Raw genomic sequence first — 14,766 nt, forward strand, 5'->3', positions numbered from 1 at the left:
AGAATTGGATACTTTAGGTCAGGAATCAGATACTTGTTGTCAAATAAAAATTTCGATTCCGCCTATCGATTCCTATGCGCTTTTTTTTTTTCATCTGTGAGAACCGAACCTAGCGATCTGCCAGGACCTTGCTTGCTAATCTAAGCACTCCAAAGTTTGGCTACATTTGCGATCAGAAGCCAAAAAAGCTAAGTATAATATCTGTAATAGCTAAACATGTTTCAAGAGAGGTGTCACCACCAACATGACAAAGCACTTTAATTTAATAGATCGTTAAAGATCGCGAACACTATTCAAACACCAACATGATTCTATTCCTAAATTACAATGATTCGTCTGTTTCATTCCTCAAACTTTGACGTGTGCGATCAATGTTGTAATCACTTGGTTCGTCCGTGCAGCGTACGATCACACCATTGTGATCTGAACATTTAAATTTGCGTTCGCGCTGCCATCGACCTAAAGAGAGGGTTGGGGGGGGGGGGAGAAAAAAAAACTAAATTTATCCAGAATCATGCAGTTCTATTTTGCACACAAACAGCTCTTAAAGAGTCCAGTTTTTATGTAGCCTGTTGATTTTTGTTAATGGTATTCAGCCCCAATAAATGGTTTGCAAAAAAAGAGACATGGGATAAATGTTTGATTTTATTTAATCACATTGGAATCGAAAAGAATCGGAATCGATAAGCAGAATCGGAATCGGAATTGATAAAATTCAAACGATACCCAACCCTAGTCAGTCATGATTCATTTATTCCACAAATGACGGTATCCGATTACCAGTTGGACATCAGTTATCACAGTTTGAGTAGTATTTGTCTGGTCATGTGATTTCAAAATGGCTGCCTCCATGAAGTGACCCACTCCATGTTAAACAGCTTTTAGTCTTTTTAAACGCCACAATCGTCTGCAAGCTCGCATTAAATTTTTTAATCTAACGGCCACATCTCAAAATTAATCATAGAACCAAATAATCAATAGAACCAAGTCCTGCCCTACCTACATTTTCTTTTTTCATTTTCAATAATCCGTTATACTTGGATGTGTGCTACAATATGGAAGAAAAGATCTGTTGCTACTTCCATTCTATCGTGACTATTCCATTGGGATAAACACATTTTTTTAGAAATACTATTGAATTATATATGTTTATGTGATCATTTTTACATGAGAGAAAAATACATTAAATTCGGTCATTAAATTCATTTTCTTTAGTGTGGAAGAAATCGGGTCGGGGTTTTTGGAGCATTAATGAGTTAGGAAAGAGGGAGAGAGGAGGAAAGAAGAGGGGAGGCAGTAATGTTTGAAGTTAGGATGTGATTTCCATATTGGGTCACCTATTTAGGGAGCGAGCGTAATCTATGTGAGCGTTTCCAGTTTTCTGCAGGGAAAGTGTAAGCCAATCGGCTGCAACCTACGCAACACACGCACTCAGATTCAAGTTCCTGCGGCAGTCATGATGGTGCAAATAAATGCTAGAACAGCTGCATCCATGCTGACATCTTTCTGTTTCTCAATCTTTCTTTTTGTCTCCAGACAGGAACACTGGAATCCAAAACTCTGCAGGACATCTCGCCCCAGGACTGTGACCATGACAGAGCGGGTCACGGAACTGCCCACCTCACCCATAAAAACAACAACAACAGTCCCCCTCCTTCCGTTGGCAGCACGGGTTCCGGTTACCAGTACCCGTACACCACCCTCTGCAAACCTACACCCGATGCCAACATGGAGGACTGGGCCAGCAAGAACCTTAACCAGCACACGCAGGGCTTATTTCGCCGGCGCGTCTCCATTGCTAATATGCTGTCGTGGAACCGTGGCTCCATTAAGAAACCCATGCTGATCACCAGCGACCGGTCTGTCAAGAAGGAAGCCTGCGAGATGTTCAAGCTGGTCCAGGCCTACATGGGCGACAGGCCGGCCAGGTTTGACAAACGTCACGCAGCCCTTCAGGTGGTCACGAAGTGCTGGGGGATGCAAGGCTTGAGGGACGAACTGTATGTGCAGTTGGTGCGACAGACCACCGGAAACTTGAGTTTGAGGAGTTTGGAGGCAGGCTGGGAGTTGATGGCCATCAGCCTAGCGTTCTTCTCACCTTCGCCCAAGTTTAGGCTCTATTTGGAAGGCTACATCCAGCGACATATTGAGCCCAGTAGTGATAAGAAAAGTAGGTCATTTCAAATATTTATTATAGATAAATGCCACTTGGTCTGATGTTTTATGTCTAATGCAATTGGATTCATACATTTATAAGTGTGGTTTGAGTGTCCAAATACTTAAGCCAAATAGGGCCAGTGTATGTCTTGGATAGTCCAGTGTTTTTGTTTGTGGGATAGGGAAAGGACACACACAGGGGAGTGTTTATATTTTAGGCTGTCCCATATGGATTCAAAGCCTGGAACACTTGTATACATACAAACAGAGCAGGCCAATATTGGTTACACTGCTAAAATTATTATGGCATTGTGCCTACCCAAACAGGATGTAACGCTGTGGAGGAGAGAAAAATAAAACGCAGGGGTTACTGCAGGTCAAACGTCACAGGTCATGGAACAATAAAGTCATGTATTGTTCAGGCAGACTGTCGGAGCATATGAGCGTTCACAATTAACAGTTTTATTGTTTTTATTTATTTTTTATTTATTTATCTGACAGTACTTCAGCACATCATGGAGCAGCAGGACTTAAAAAATAAGAAGAATTCAAAATCCATGAAGAAGAGGAGACAGAACAATGAGGAAGAAGAGGATGAGGGTGAGTTTATGGTGGAATGAGTCATTTACACAGACAATCAGGGAAATGTGCGTACATCTATCATTGTCTATCTTTGTGTCTTTATCTATCTATCTATCTATCTATCTATCGTTGTCTATCTTTGTGTCTTTGTCTATCTATCTATCTATCTATCTATCTATCTATTGTTCGTTCTATCACTCTGTCTTTATCTATCATTCTGTCAATTGTTCTGTCAGTCTGTCTGTCTATCGTTCTATCTATCTATTATTCTGTCCTTATATCAGTCTATCATTCTTTTGTTCTGCCATCCATCCATCTCTCTATTTCTCTCTGTATGTTCTATAGTTGAATACGTAGTGAATGCTGTTTCATGTTGTTTTTCGTGTTCTGTAAGCTAAAGCGTCCTTTATCTTTAACTGAAAGAGAGGCTCCCAAACACTCCCACTCATAGACACCGTCAAGGGGTTTGGTCTACAGTGTTTAACAGTTTTATTGTTTTTATTTATTTTGTATTTATTTATCTGACAGTACTTCAGCACATCATGGAGCAGCAGGACATAAAAAACAAGAAGAATTCAAAATCCATGAAGAAGAGGAGACAGAACAATGAGGAAGAAGAGGATGAGGGTGAGTTTATGGTGGAATGAGTCATTTACACAGACAATCAGGGAAATGTGCGTACATCTATCATTGTCTATCTTTGTGTCTTTATCTATCTATCTATCTATCTATCTATCGTTGTCTATCTTTGTGTCTTTGTCTATCTATCTATCTATCTATCTATCTATTGTTCGTTCTATCACTCTGTCTTTATCTATCATTCTGTCAATTGTTCTGTCAGTCTGTCTGTCTATCGTTCTATCTATCTATTATTCTGTCCTTATATCAGTCTATCGTTCTTTTGTTCTGCCATCCATCCATCTCTCTATTTCTCTCTGTATGTTCTATAGTTGAATACGTAGTGAATGCTGTTTCATGTTGTTTTTCGTGTTCTGTAAGCTAAAGCGTCCTTTATCTTTAACTGAAAGAGAGGCTCCCAAACACTCCCACTCATAGACACCGTCAAGGGGTTTGGTCTACAGTGTATATAAGGGAATCTTCCTGGTAACACGTTTGGCTGAGGAGGGACAGTATTAATGATGCTTTGGGTCCGCTGGTGGAGGAGAACCACTCAAAGAGGGAGCAGCTGGCCGAGCACAGAAGGGGAGTATCCCCCTCCTCTCTCGCTCTCTCTTTTAGAGGCAAGATTAAAGCTTTGAGCAACAAGACGTTTGCGAGTCCCACGCTTCCCTGGCCCGTAGCCAGTCTGCACAGGCAAAGAGAGAGTGAGTTTGTGGGTTGAGAGGCAACAAAGATCCTGCGAACGTCTTTCAGTCTTGAAGCGAGAGTGATAGGAGATGGAAAGAGAAAGAAGAACAGGCAGACTGAGACAAAAAACGGAGAATGGGACATTTTTATCAGGTTACACCCTCCGTGGCTGCCATCCAACTTAACCCTCAGCTTGTTCTTTTATCTCTCGTCTATATTCCTCTCGCACACAGTGAGCCTTTCTCAAGAGCCCCGCTCCAAAACAAAGAGTTTGACGAGACAGCTCTGCGTGGGCTCTTAATAAAGCAGCTCCAGCCTGGCCTCGGTTAATTACACTGTGCGCTGTCTTCACGGGGGCAGTGCCACGAGACATGTGCTCACTTCAATATCACCAGTTAAGTAATGGCCACTATCACTGTTTGAGGTGGAAGTGCATGGCTAAAATGAACTCTCATTGCTCAGATATCATTTAGTACTGAATACTTATTACAGAGGCAGCACATCTGGAGCAACCTGAAGTGTTTTGCTTCATAAGATGGTGATGGTGATGAGTTCAAGGAACACCTTTTGTGCGGTTAGAACCTACAAACCACCAGCCCTGATTTTTTGGTTCTTTAACTGTTTTACATGTGATTCTCTAGCGCAGGACTTTCCTTTTAGCAGCCGCTGGCTGAATCCAGCCCACTTCATCATTTTATTAGTACCCTCTGTCTGACTTTGATGAAATCGTTGCACTGCCTGACACATCACAGTGTGAAACTCAGTGAGGGGTTCAGAAGCACTCAGCATTCGATATTTAGCGGTCTGCATTTCATATCTGAAATGGGAGCAAGTGTGTTGAACCCTCTGGTGCTGGTGTCCACTTAAGTGAACATTTTTAAAGCATTTTTAATCATTCAGGGTATAATGTTATCTTCAAACCACCATGGTTGATAATCATTGATCCTTAACCATAATTTTATACTGCATGACTTTTAAACGTCATTGTGACATCATAAATTCAGTATCCATCCTCCATTAATCTCATTCAATGAGTTGCAGTGTCATTAATTGCATAAAGCAACAACAGCATTACCACATTACAGATGCACTCCTTTAGTTTCAGTGTTTGATTTCCGTTGGATTGCAGCAGACTAGGTTTCATGTGCCACTGGCCTACAATCAACAAGATCGCGATCTTTGAACTTCATGGTCAAGATTACAGAATTTGTGGGAGGACTTATGGTGGCATCATTGTTTGTTCGAGTGATGAGTTGCAGCTAAGCCAGAAAAACAGTGGCTTTTCAAATCCCAGCGTCATGCGTGTATGTGGAAGCCAAATGTCAGGAATGTTGTTGTGGTTCTAGTGGATGGAAAATACAAAGGAAACAAATTCACTTGTCTCACACTGCCGTCACTAAACAGTGTTTATTTGTCTCATGAGCTGACTGAAGTGCCGCCAGTTTACTTTAGTCATCCAAAGCATTGTTTTGGCTGGAGTGGAGCATTCCATGTCACACCTCTGCACCTTCCCGCTCTCTGACTGGATGCTGGGAATGTTCTGGAACGGCAGAAAGAATGTGGCTTTACCATTGCAGGGCTTCAGCAGCTGTCTACCAGCGCCATGTGTCCCAGGAGATGGCATTGTGGGAAGGGCTGGAGTTCAGAGGCCCTTTTGAAACAGAACAAACACTCTCAGTGAACTTTATTATATGATGTGGCCCTGTTTTTTTTGTAAGGCTCTTTTACTCTCTCGCTCTTGTTTCGGGATGTTTTGTGGGGGTGTGGCTTCCTCCTGCCTCCTGTTAGAGGTGCATTGTGGGGGGGAAAAAACCTGTATGTGCTGAAAGGACTGCCGTTACAACACTGGCACTATTTGTATGCAAAACAGCCCTCATATCAGCTCATTTCCTTTCTCACGGTAAATGCTGAAGTGTCCAAACTGGCATTCTTTATCTTTAAGAGGTCGATGCTAAAAGTGTTTATCTGAGGATGAGAAGCAGCACACATTCACAAATGAGTCCAAGAGGATACGTGATGAAAGAAAGAGGAATAACCTCAATAAATGACAGTACGATATGATGGTAAAAGAACAGAGGGTGTATATATATATATATATATATATATATATATATACTGCATTTTAAAAGTTTAGGGTCTGTAAGAGTTTTTAATAGCTTTAAAAGACGTCTCTTATGTTCACCAAGGCTCCATTTAATTGATTGAAATTACAGCGAAAACAGTGATGTGTTAAAATATTATTATAATTAAAAAACTATTTTCTATTGGAATATATTTTATGTAATTTATTCCTGTGATGCAAAGCTGAATTTTCAGCATCATTACTCCAGTCTTCAGAGTCACATGATCCTTCAGAAATCATTCTAATATGTGACCCTGGACCACAAAACCAGTCATAAGGGTCAATTTTTGAAATTGAGGTTTATACATCATAAATAAGATGAGTAAATAAGCTTTCCATTGATGTATGGTTTGTTAGGATAGGACAATATTTGGCGGAGATACAACTATTTGAAAATCTGGAATCTGAGGGTGCCAAAAAAATCTAAATACTGAGAAAATCGCCTTTAAAGTTGTCCAAATAAAGTTCTTCGCAATGCATATTACTAATCAAAAATTAAGATTTGATATATTTACGGTAGGAAATTAACAAAATATATTAATGGAACATGATCTTTACTTAATATCCTAATGATTTTTGGCATAAAAGAAAAATCGATAATTTTGACCCATACAATGTTTTTTTTTGGCTATTGCTACAAATATACCCCAGCGACTTAAGACTGCTTTTGTGCTCCAGGGTCACATATGCTGATTTGCTGCTCAAGAAATAAATCATGATACATTTAATTTAATGCATCCTTGCTGAATAAAAGTATTCATTTCAAGGAATCATAAAGACCCCAAACCTTTGAACAGTGTATCATTCCCGTGTTATAAATTCACTGATTTTAGTCCTACCTACCAAAACCGACCTCTATAATGCTGAGTGATAGAGGTCTGAGGACTGATGAAAAGATGAAGGAAGAGGGTCATACATCAGGAAATGTAAGAATAAACACGTCAAAGGGAAAGTAGAGAATAGAACAGCTAGAAAATAGAGACTGTGTCACAGAGATGTGAGACAGACTCTTGTGAAACATCTGACCTGCTCATCTAACACGAGCTTACAGCTTCATACACACACACACACACACGAGTCATCAGAACAAGAGCTATAAATCTCACCGTCTTTGTGATTCACAGATTGTACCTGATGGCAATAGAGACGGTCTCATACAGACCCTCCTGTTCTTGTCAAGTCTGATTTCGGGAAACTTTGACGACAGTGTGCGTTTATCTGTAAATACACACCTGTGCCAAAATGTATGCAGTTGGCAATAACACAGGCAAAATGATCCAAAAAACAAAACTGAAAAGGACAAAAATGTCCAAAAGGTCGCACAAGGGTTAATGAAACAGATAGCGCCTCGCACTGCAGTGTAATTCTTAGAGGTCAGTGCGTATTAGCCAGAGTCACTAGTAGCAGTATCGCTTTCACTTTTAATATCAGTGTGAGCGATATTTCATGGATGACAGGCTCCATTAGTACTTTAAACGCTGCTTTCCAGCCAGTTTTTCCTGTAACAGTTAAACTTCACGCCTCATGCACCTTGTAGCTGTGAGGAAACGTTCACATCTCACTCGAAATGTTCACTTCCAGCATTCTCCCAGCAGGACGTTGAGCAGTCATGCTTAGTAAGAATGAGGGTTTCCGTTTTCAGCTGCTGGAAAACACTTTTATATGCATACGAGTCACTGCAGTTGGTCTTCAGTAAAATAAGAAGCTCTGTCGGTCTATGCCTCGTCGGTCTTTGTGTGACCTTCTGTGTTTGATCTTGTGTTTTTAACTGGATTGGTTGAGCATCTCAAATGTATTTTTTTCTGACCGTGCTGTCAAATGCTGTTGTTTGTGTTATTTCCATTTTGTGAATGGAAAAACAATGCAGTCATATTTAAGAAAAACTCTTGGAATGCCTGCGAAGTCATTATTACGCCCCTGCCACCCAAAGCCTTTCTCTTTCATAACATGAACTCTGAAACTGTGGAAAATGATTGGCTTTGTTTCTAAAGACTTCTTTATTTATAAATCTCTTAGGAAACAATTGTATGCTTAGGACTTTGATACAAGTCACAAGGCTCTTTCATAAGCCAAACTGTGTTTCTCCTTAAGGCCTTTGAATTGCAAATTTGACCAGAAAAAAACTTGCATTTGGTCACTCAGTGGTCAATTATGTCATTTCCTTCTGTCAGTGGTCAGTAATATTGCATATTAATTGTCTTTGACAGGTCTTCCCATCAGCACTTACGCAAAGTACTGCTACCGTAAGCTGCAAAAAGTGGCCATTACTGGGGGCAAGAAGGTAAGAGTTGTTGTTTTTTTTTATATATAAAAATTGATGTCAGTAGATGTTGGATTTATTTAATTGTACTGCTCATTTCCCTATTTTTAGATTACTGGCAACTTCCACTTAAAGTAAATTTGCAAAGACACAAATAATTACTAATAATAACTAGTAATCTTTAGCTAATCTCCAAATTAATATCCATTTTTTCATACTGTACATTATAATGTGACACTTGTAGCATTTAAAATTATCGATTTTAGTTTTAGTGTTTATTTTATTTATTTAGACAATATAGTTTAAAGGGATAGTTCATCAAATCCTGTCATTGTTTACTTACCCTTATGTCACTGCAAACCTGTATGAGTTTCTTTTCTTCTATTCAACATAAAAGATATTTTGAAGAATGTTGACTTCCACAGCATTTTAGTCAGCAGTTGTTTGGTTACACACATTCTTCAAAATATCTTCTTTAATGTTCAACAGAAGAAAAAAGCTCATACAGACTTGGAACGACTTGAGGGTGAGTAAATAATGACAGAATTGTCATTTTTGGGTGAACTATCACTTTAATATCAGACATTCAATCGCTTATCGGCTATAACGTGAAAATAATTATCAGTTTATCATATCGTCAAAATGTTAACTCTGATAAACACACATTACCCCTCAGCTCTGATCGGAATCCAGCTGGGTTTCATTTTAAAAGGCAGGCTATGGTTCTTCATCAGTTCTTGATTGCAGCGTCAACTGTAAATGTGCTCAGTGACCTGGTTTAACCAGACACGTAGAAATTGGACGATTCCATCATGTGATGTCAAATGTAATTAAACAGTAATTAACAGTTTTGCTGGGAGTATTGTTTATTTATAGATGCCAGCACTGCTGTTAGATTGTACCCAGGAGCCTCCGAATGGTCAAAAGAAGCAGTATATGGTGCAGCCGTCTAAAATTGGTCACATCTGTGAGCAATCACAGCACCCGGCCTTTAAGAGCACACCATGAGAATTACTAACCCACTAACCCAAACTAAGAAGAAAAGGTTACAACAACTCCTCAGGCCCCTCTGTAAGTCTTGTCCATGCACACACGCTTCACTGGTAACAGCACGGCACTAGAAGAAGCTGTTTCCCTCCCTATTTGTCCTTTCACCAGTCCCACCCTGTAATCAGCCATCCCACCTCTGTTTCCAGCGTTTTTACTGGGTGGGCTATTTTTACCGCCGCACCACACAGCTACGTGTTATCCCGCTCAGCGCTGATCTTTCATATTGTGTTACAGCTGAGATGGTGTCCGTCTGCTCCACATAGTTACGAGGGAAACACAGTCAGATCAACAGATGTTTCATGTGTCAGTGGATGGTTTTGTGCTGGAGTAGTTCAGATAAAAATGAGGATTCTGTCATCATTCATCCTCATGTTTTTCTTTCTTTCTTTTCCATGCAAAGGATGCATATAATGAGCACAGACCGTCAAGTTCCCTAAATAGCATAAAAGTTCCACAAAAACACTAGAAAAGTAGTTTGGATGTACTGATATTAACATTCTGGTCAAAGCCAAAAAGCTGATAATTTCATTCATGTTCAGATAACTGATAAATACCCGATATTAAAATAATATACTATTTTGTCTGAATAAATAATACATAATACTTTAAAAATGAAATTCATTTGTGTTAAGTGCTACAAGTGAATTTAGGCATCATAACATTTATAATGCACGAAAAATGGATATTCATTTTGAGATTTACAAAAATGACATTTAAGAGTGTTAAATTATTAATGAGTGATTAGCTTTAGGTGAATGACAGCAAATGTGATTTAAGTGTAAAAATAAAAGTTGCAATTAAATATACAACATTGGGCTGATACTAAGAAATAAAAATAAAAAATCTACACTAAAGTTCAAGTTTGTTTAAAAAAAAAAAATAATTAATACTTTTTATTCAGCAAGGATGCATTCATTTGATGAAAAGTGACTAAAAAGACTTGCATTGTTACAAAAATGTATATATTTCAAATAAATGCTGTTCCTTTAAACTTTGTCCATTAAATAATCCTGAAAATAAAAAGTATCATGGTTTACACAAAAATATTAAGCAGGACAACTGTTTTCAACACTGATAATCAGAAATGTTTCCTGAGCAGTAAATCAGCATATTAGAATGATTTCTGAAGGATCATGTGACACTGAAGACTGGAGGAATGATGCTGAAAATACAGCTTTACATCACAGGAATAAATTGCATTTTATTAAATTAGAAAACAGTTATTTTAAATTTGTAACAGTATTTCTCAATATTACTGTTTTTACTGTATTTTGATCAAATAAATGCAGCCTTCTTTCAAAAACATTTTAAAAATCTTACCGACCCCAAACTTAGTAGTGAACTGATAACAGTTATATTGTTCATAGAGTCTATATCATTCGATATCACTACATTTTATTATTTCTTTTGTTCAAATTGCAATGACAAAGTATGTACTATGTCCCTTGTTCTGTCTGTAGGGTCTGAAGAAGCCCACTCTGGAGGAGACTGATCACAGTCGGAACGCCATCGTGACCCCGTCTCTGTTCGGCAGCGCTCTGGAGGAGATCATGGAGAGGCAGAGTGAGCTCTTCCCCGAGAGGAAACTGCCCTGGGTGCAGGTGCAGCTCTCTCAGTATGTACTGGCCCTGGGTGGAGCCCAGACGGAGGGCATCTTCAGGTGGGACATAGACAGAGAAACAGGAAAGAGGGCTTATCATGGTGTTACGTGTTTCATATATAGCAAATTATAATGTTATTCAGACTTTCTAATTGCTAAACTACATGGCCATCCTGAAGTATAAAGATTTTACTTTCTCATCCCTCCTTCATCAGTTTTTACAACATCCCTCTTCATCCATGAAAATACATGTAACAGGGACATGTTTTCTTTAAATCCTGTGCATGTCGGCTCATCGTGCCATCTTAAGCCTGTCACATTGGCTCCACCTTGTGGTCAAGTGATCCAGCACACTATTCCTAGCCTGGTCCCACATGGTGTGTGCATGTCCATATGGTCCTCAAGATTTTAGGGTGTCCCATTTGTCATTTTATGATTCAGTAGGCCCCTTCATTGCTACAGTGTAGCCAAAGGGCTGAGGGCAGTATTTAGGACAGGGCCTTAGTGCTATTGAAGTGTCCAAACACTTCTGAGCATTAAATGAGGTAAACAGCATTCAGAAACAGAATATGTGCATCATAAGCAGTCTTGGCTGAAGCTGTTGTCTTCATCCTGCAGAGTACCGGGGGATATTGATGAGGTGAATGCACTTAAGCTACAGGTGGACCAGTGGAAACTTCCAGACAGCCTCTTTGATCCCAATGTCCCTGGTGAGAAGATCAAACATTCACATATATATCTCAAACAGCACTGACGTGGAGAAAGTGAGAGTCTGTGAGACCTTAAGATTAGAGGTTTTCAACCTTCTTGATTTGAAGGCCCCAGTTGTCCAACACTGTATCCCCCAATATATAGGCTATTATATATTCTGTATTTCTGCTGTAGTTATGTTTGTTTTCGAGCTTTTTATTAGCAGAAACCAGGGTTATTGCTCTATTAAATGCATTTTGTGATTCCAGAAGTTTTTTTTATATTAAAAACCATTATTATTGACATGGAAAAATTACAGTTTACCACTTGATTTTTTTTTTTTTAGCATTTTAATTTAGATTGAGATTTTTAATATAATGTTCATAATATGTATTAACATATTAATATAATAATAATTCATATTTATAATTTATTAATTTCAATACTCTGATCTCATCATGCAGCCCCCTGGTTGAGAACCACTGACTTAGACTAACTTTTAAATGTGTTATTTTAGCTAGTCTAGTTAGTTTTACATTTTTAGTTTCTGTTGATTTTTGTAGCCGGGAGATAATTGTTCAGTCCACAAAATACTGAAAATATGTCTTTCCACAAATTTTCAGCATACAAAAAAATATTGTCTGTTTAGTCCTTGCCTGTTAGCTTTTTAGTATCTATTGTACTGATAAAAGTTGATGAAATGAATTATAGCAGATACAGATACAGTATGCATTAAATATTTAGTCTTTCTCTTCAGTGGAAAACAAACCAAAAATATTGGACACATTTTTCAAATACTCTCTAGAATGAAAACAATCCACTCACACTAATTACACCTGTCACTGATTATTAATAACAAGTAGCAATTTAGGGGTTTGCTTTGAAATTTAAATACAGTTGACAAGTTTGTTGATTTGTTGCTCCAACAATGTTTCTAAAAGAACTAGAAAAGGAAATTGTTCATCAAACCATTTCATAGGGTCGTTAAAGATCTATCCACTATAAGAAGTGCATATCTTTGTGTGATATTGCTGAATAATGCAGCACAGGGATGTAACGCCTCTCTCTGTTTCTCTATGTCAGCGTCTCTGTTGAAGTTGTGGTACAGAGAGCTGGAGGAGCCGGTGATTCCTCAGAGCTTCTATAAGCAGTGCATCAGTCACTATGAAGATCCTGATGCAGCCATCAGTGTGGTTCAGTCGCTCCCACAGCTCAACAGACTCGTGCTCTGCTACTTCATCAACTTCTTACAGGTAATGCCCTGCCATGTGAACACAACCCTGTGCGGTGTTATACACAATGACAACACTTAATTCAGAGCTGTGTCTTTCTCTCATGCCAGGTCTTTGCTCAGCCGGTGAATGTGAGTAGGACTAAGATGGATGTGAATAATTTGGCGATGGTCATGGCTCCAAACTGCCTGCGCTGTCAGTCCGATGATCCTCGAATCATCTTTGAGAACACGCGGAAAGAGATGTCCTTCCTCCGCATACTCATCGTCCACTTGGACACCAGCTTCATCAAGGGCTTAATCTGAGAGTCGCGGTTTATTCGTTATTTTGCGGCATAGCTCCGAACTGAATCTGAGTCATTTGAGTGAATCATCCAGGAGATGATGGGAATCAGGATGTTCTTCCGCTCAGAGAATCATCTTTAAGCATCATATTATTAGTTCAGACAATGTCTCTCTCAACTAATCCAGCTTTGGCTCAATGTGAATCATCTTGAACTTGACTCTTAGGACTCTTCTTGAAGCCAGACATTATTTGAACTGAATCAATTGACTCGATTTGATTCCACAACAAAACAAATGCATGAACGTTTGTCTTTTTGGGTTTGTTATTTCTTCTGTCTTTTATATTGATTAGCAGGGAAATACATCCTTTGGACAATCACAATCGTAATAACACACATGCAATATGACCTGCAGCGTTTTTCCTTAATTTAATATGGTATGAGTGTTCTGATTATTTAATGCTCAAGTATGAGTGCGGGGAGAATTACTGGCTTCAGTTTTGTATGCAAGGCTGAGTGTAAGAAAGAAAAGGTGAATTAATATTGCAGAGCTGTGGACCACAAAGACAGCTCTGAAATACTTAGCATGGTGGTCAAAGCTTGAGGTCTGGTGCCTTACATGAGAATGATCGCTGATGTATAAGATGCACAAGTGCCCATGTACATAAACACACCCTCCGTGTTTCTGACTCCAACTGAACTGGTACCACAAGCAATTTTCAATCTGTCCCTCACAGTACTTTTCCCAGTCGTCCCATTTGGAAATAGAAAATTTCACCTCCAGATGTGGTTTGGCTACATCAAAGATGATTATGCAGAACTAAACTGTAGAAAACTGAACCAGGAACTGTTCCTCTCCCAAGATAGCTACTGCTCACTGGCCCACTGAAAGTTGACTAGGTTTCAGTTGATCCAGCAGCTCCAACATCAGTGGATGGCCAAGAATGTTACGCTCAGATTTGCCCAGGCTGAATAAACCGTTTCAGAAGAGACTTAGGCCAGAACCATACTCTACATATACTAAGTATGCAAATGCAAAAACACACCAAGACATGCATGCGGTCTTGTTGTACAAGTGTTTCTGGGCCACTAACATTACCAAAAAGCAATTACAAAAAAGTAATGACTGTTTTTTTAAATGGTTATTTTTCCTTAAACCCCTCTCCCATATGTCATTGGTCAAATATACAAATAGCTCCGCCCCAAACTCACGCCATTGGTTGAGCTGTTTCCATGTCAGGCTAGTAGTCTAAATGTTTAAACGTGTTTACATTTTTCAGGGGAATCAATCTACAAATGACTTGCATATAGTTGTCGCTGCATTATTTGGGGATATAGGAAAATACTTGACGAGGATTTTTGCATTACTGTGGGCTTACTGAATTTACTCAAAGTGGAGATATATATATATCCTTTATATAACCCTCTACCCTCATTCACTATTTCCTAAATTAGTCCACTAATATAGTCCACTTGAAGAAG

General features: G+C 39.0%; 1 protein-coding gene across 1 annotated transcript in view; it reads left to right on the top strand.

The window, feature by feature from the left end:
- LOC107705724 (rho GTPase-activating protein 39-like) overlaps positions 1-14,416 on the top strand; it is a 36,624-nt gene extending 22,208 nt beyond the window's left edge. The window contains exons 3-9 of the mRNA XM_016509160.1: positions 1,537-2,170; positions 2,659-2,757; positions 8,377-8,450; positions 10,940-11,139; positions 11,698-11,789; positions 12,853-13,022; positions 13,112-14,416. Of these exons, the coding sequence (XP_016364646.1) occupies positions 1,537-2,170; positions 2,659-2,757; positions 8,377-8,450; positions 10,940-11,139; positions 11,698-11,789; positions 12,853-13,022; positions 13,112-13,306 (1,464 nt within the window). The 3' untranslated portion in view covers positions 13,307-14,416. The remainder of the gene's footprint in view (positions 1-1,536; positions 2,171-2,658; positions 2,758-8,376; positions 8,451-10,939; positions 11,140-11,697; positions 11,790-12,852; positions 13,023-13,111) is intronic.
- Positions 14,417-14,766: the final 350 nt, after the last annotated feature.

This window comes from Sinocyclocheilus rhinocerous, unplaced genomic scaffold (assembly GCF_001515625.1).
Source record: "Sinocyclocheilus rhinocerous isolate Xijiao unplaced genomic scaffold, SAMN03320098_v1.1 scaffold263, whole genome shotgun sequence".
Lineage (NCBI taxonomy): Eukaryota > Metazoa > Chordata > Actinopteri > Cypriniformes > Cyprinidae > Sinocyclocheilus > Sinocyclocheilus rhinocerous.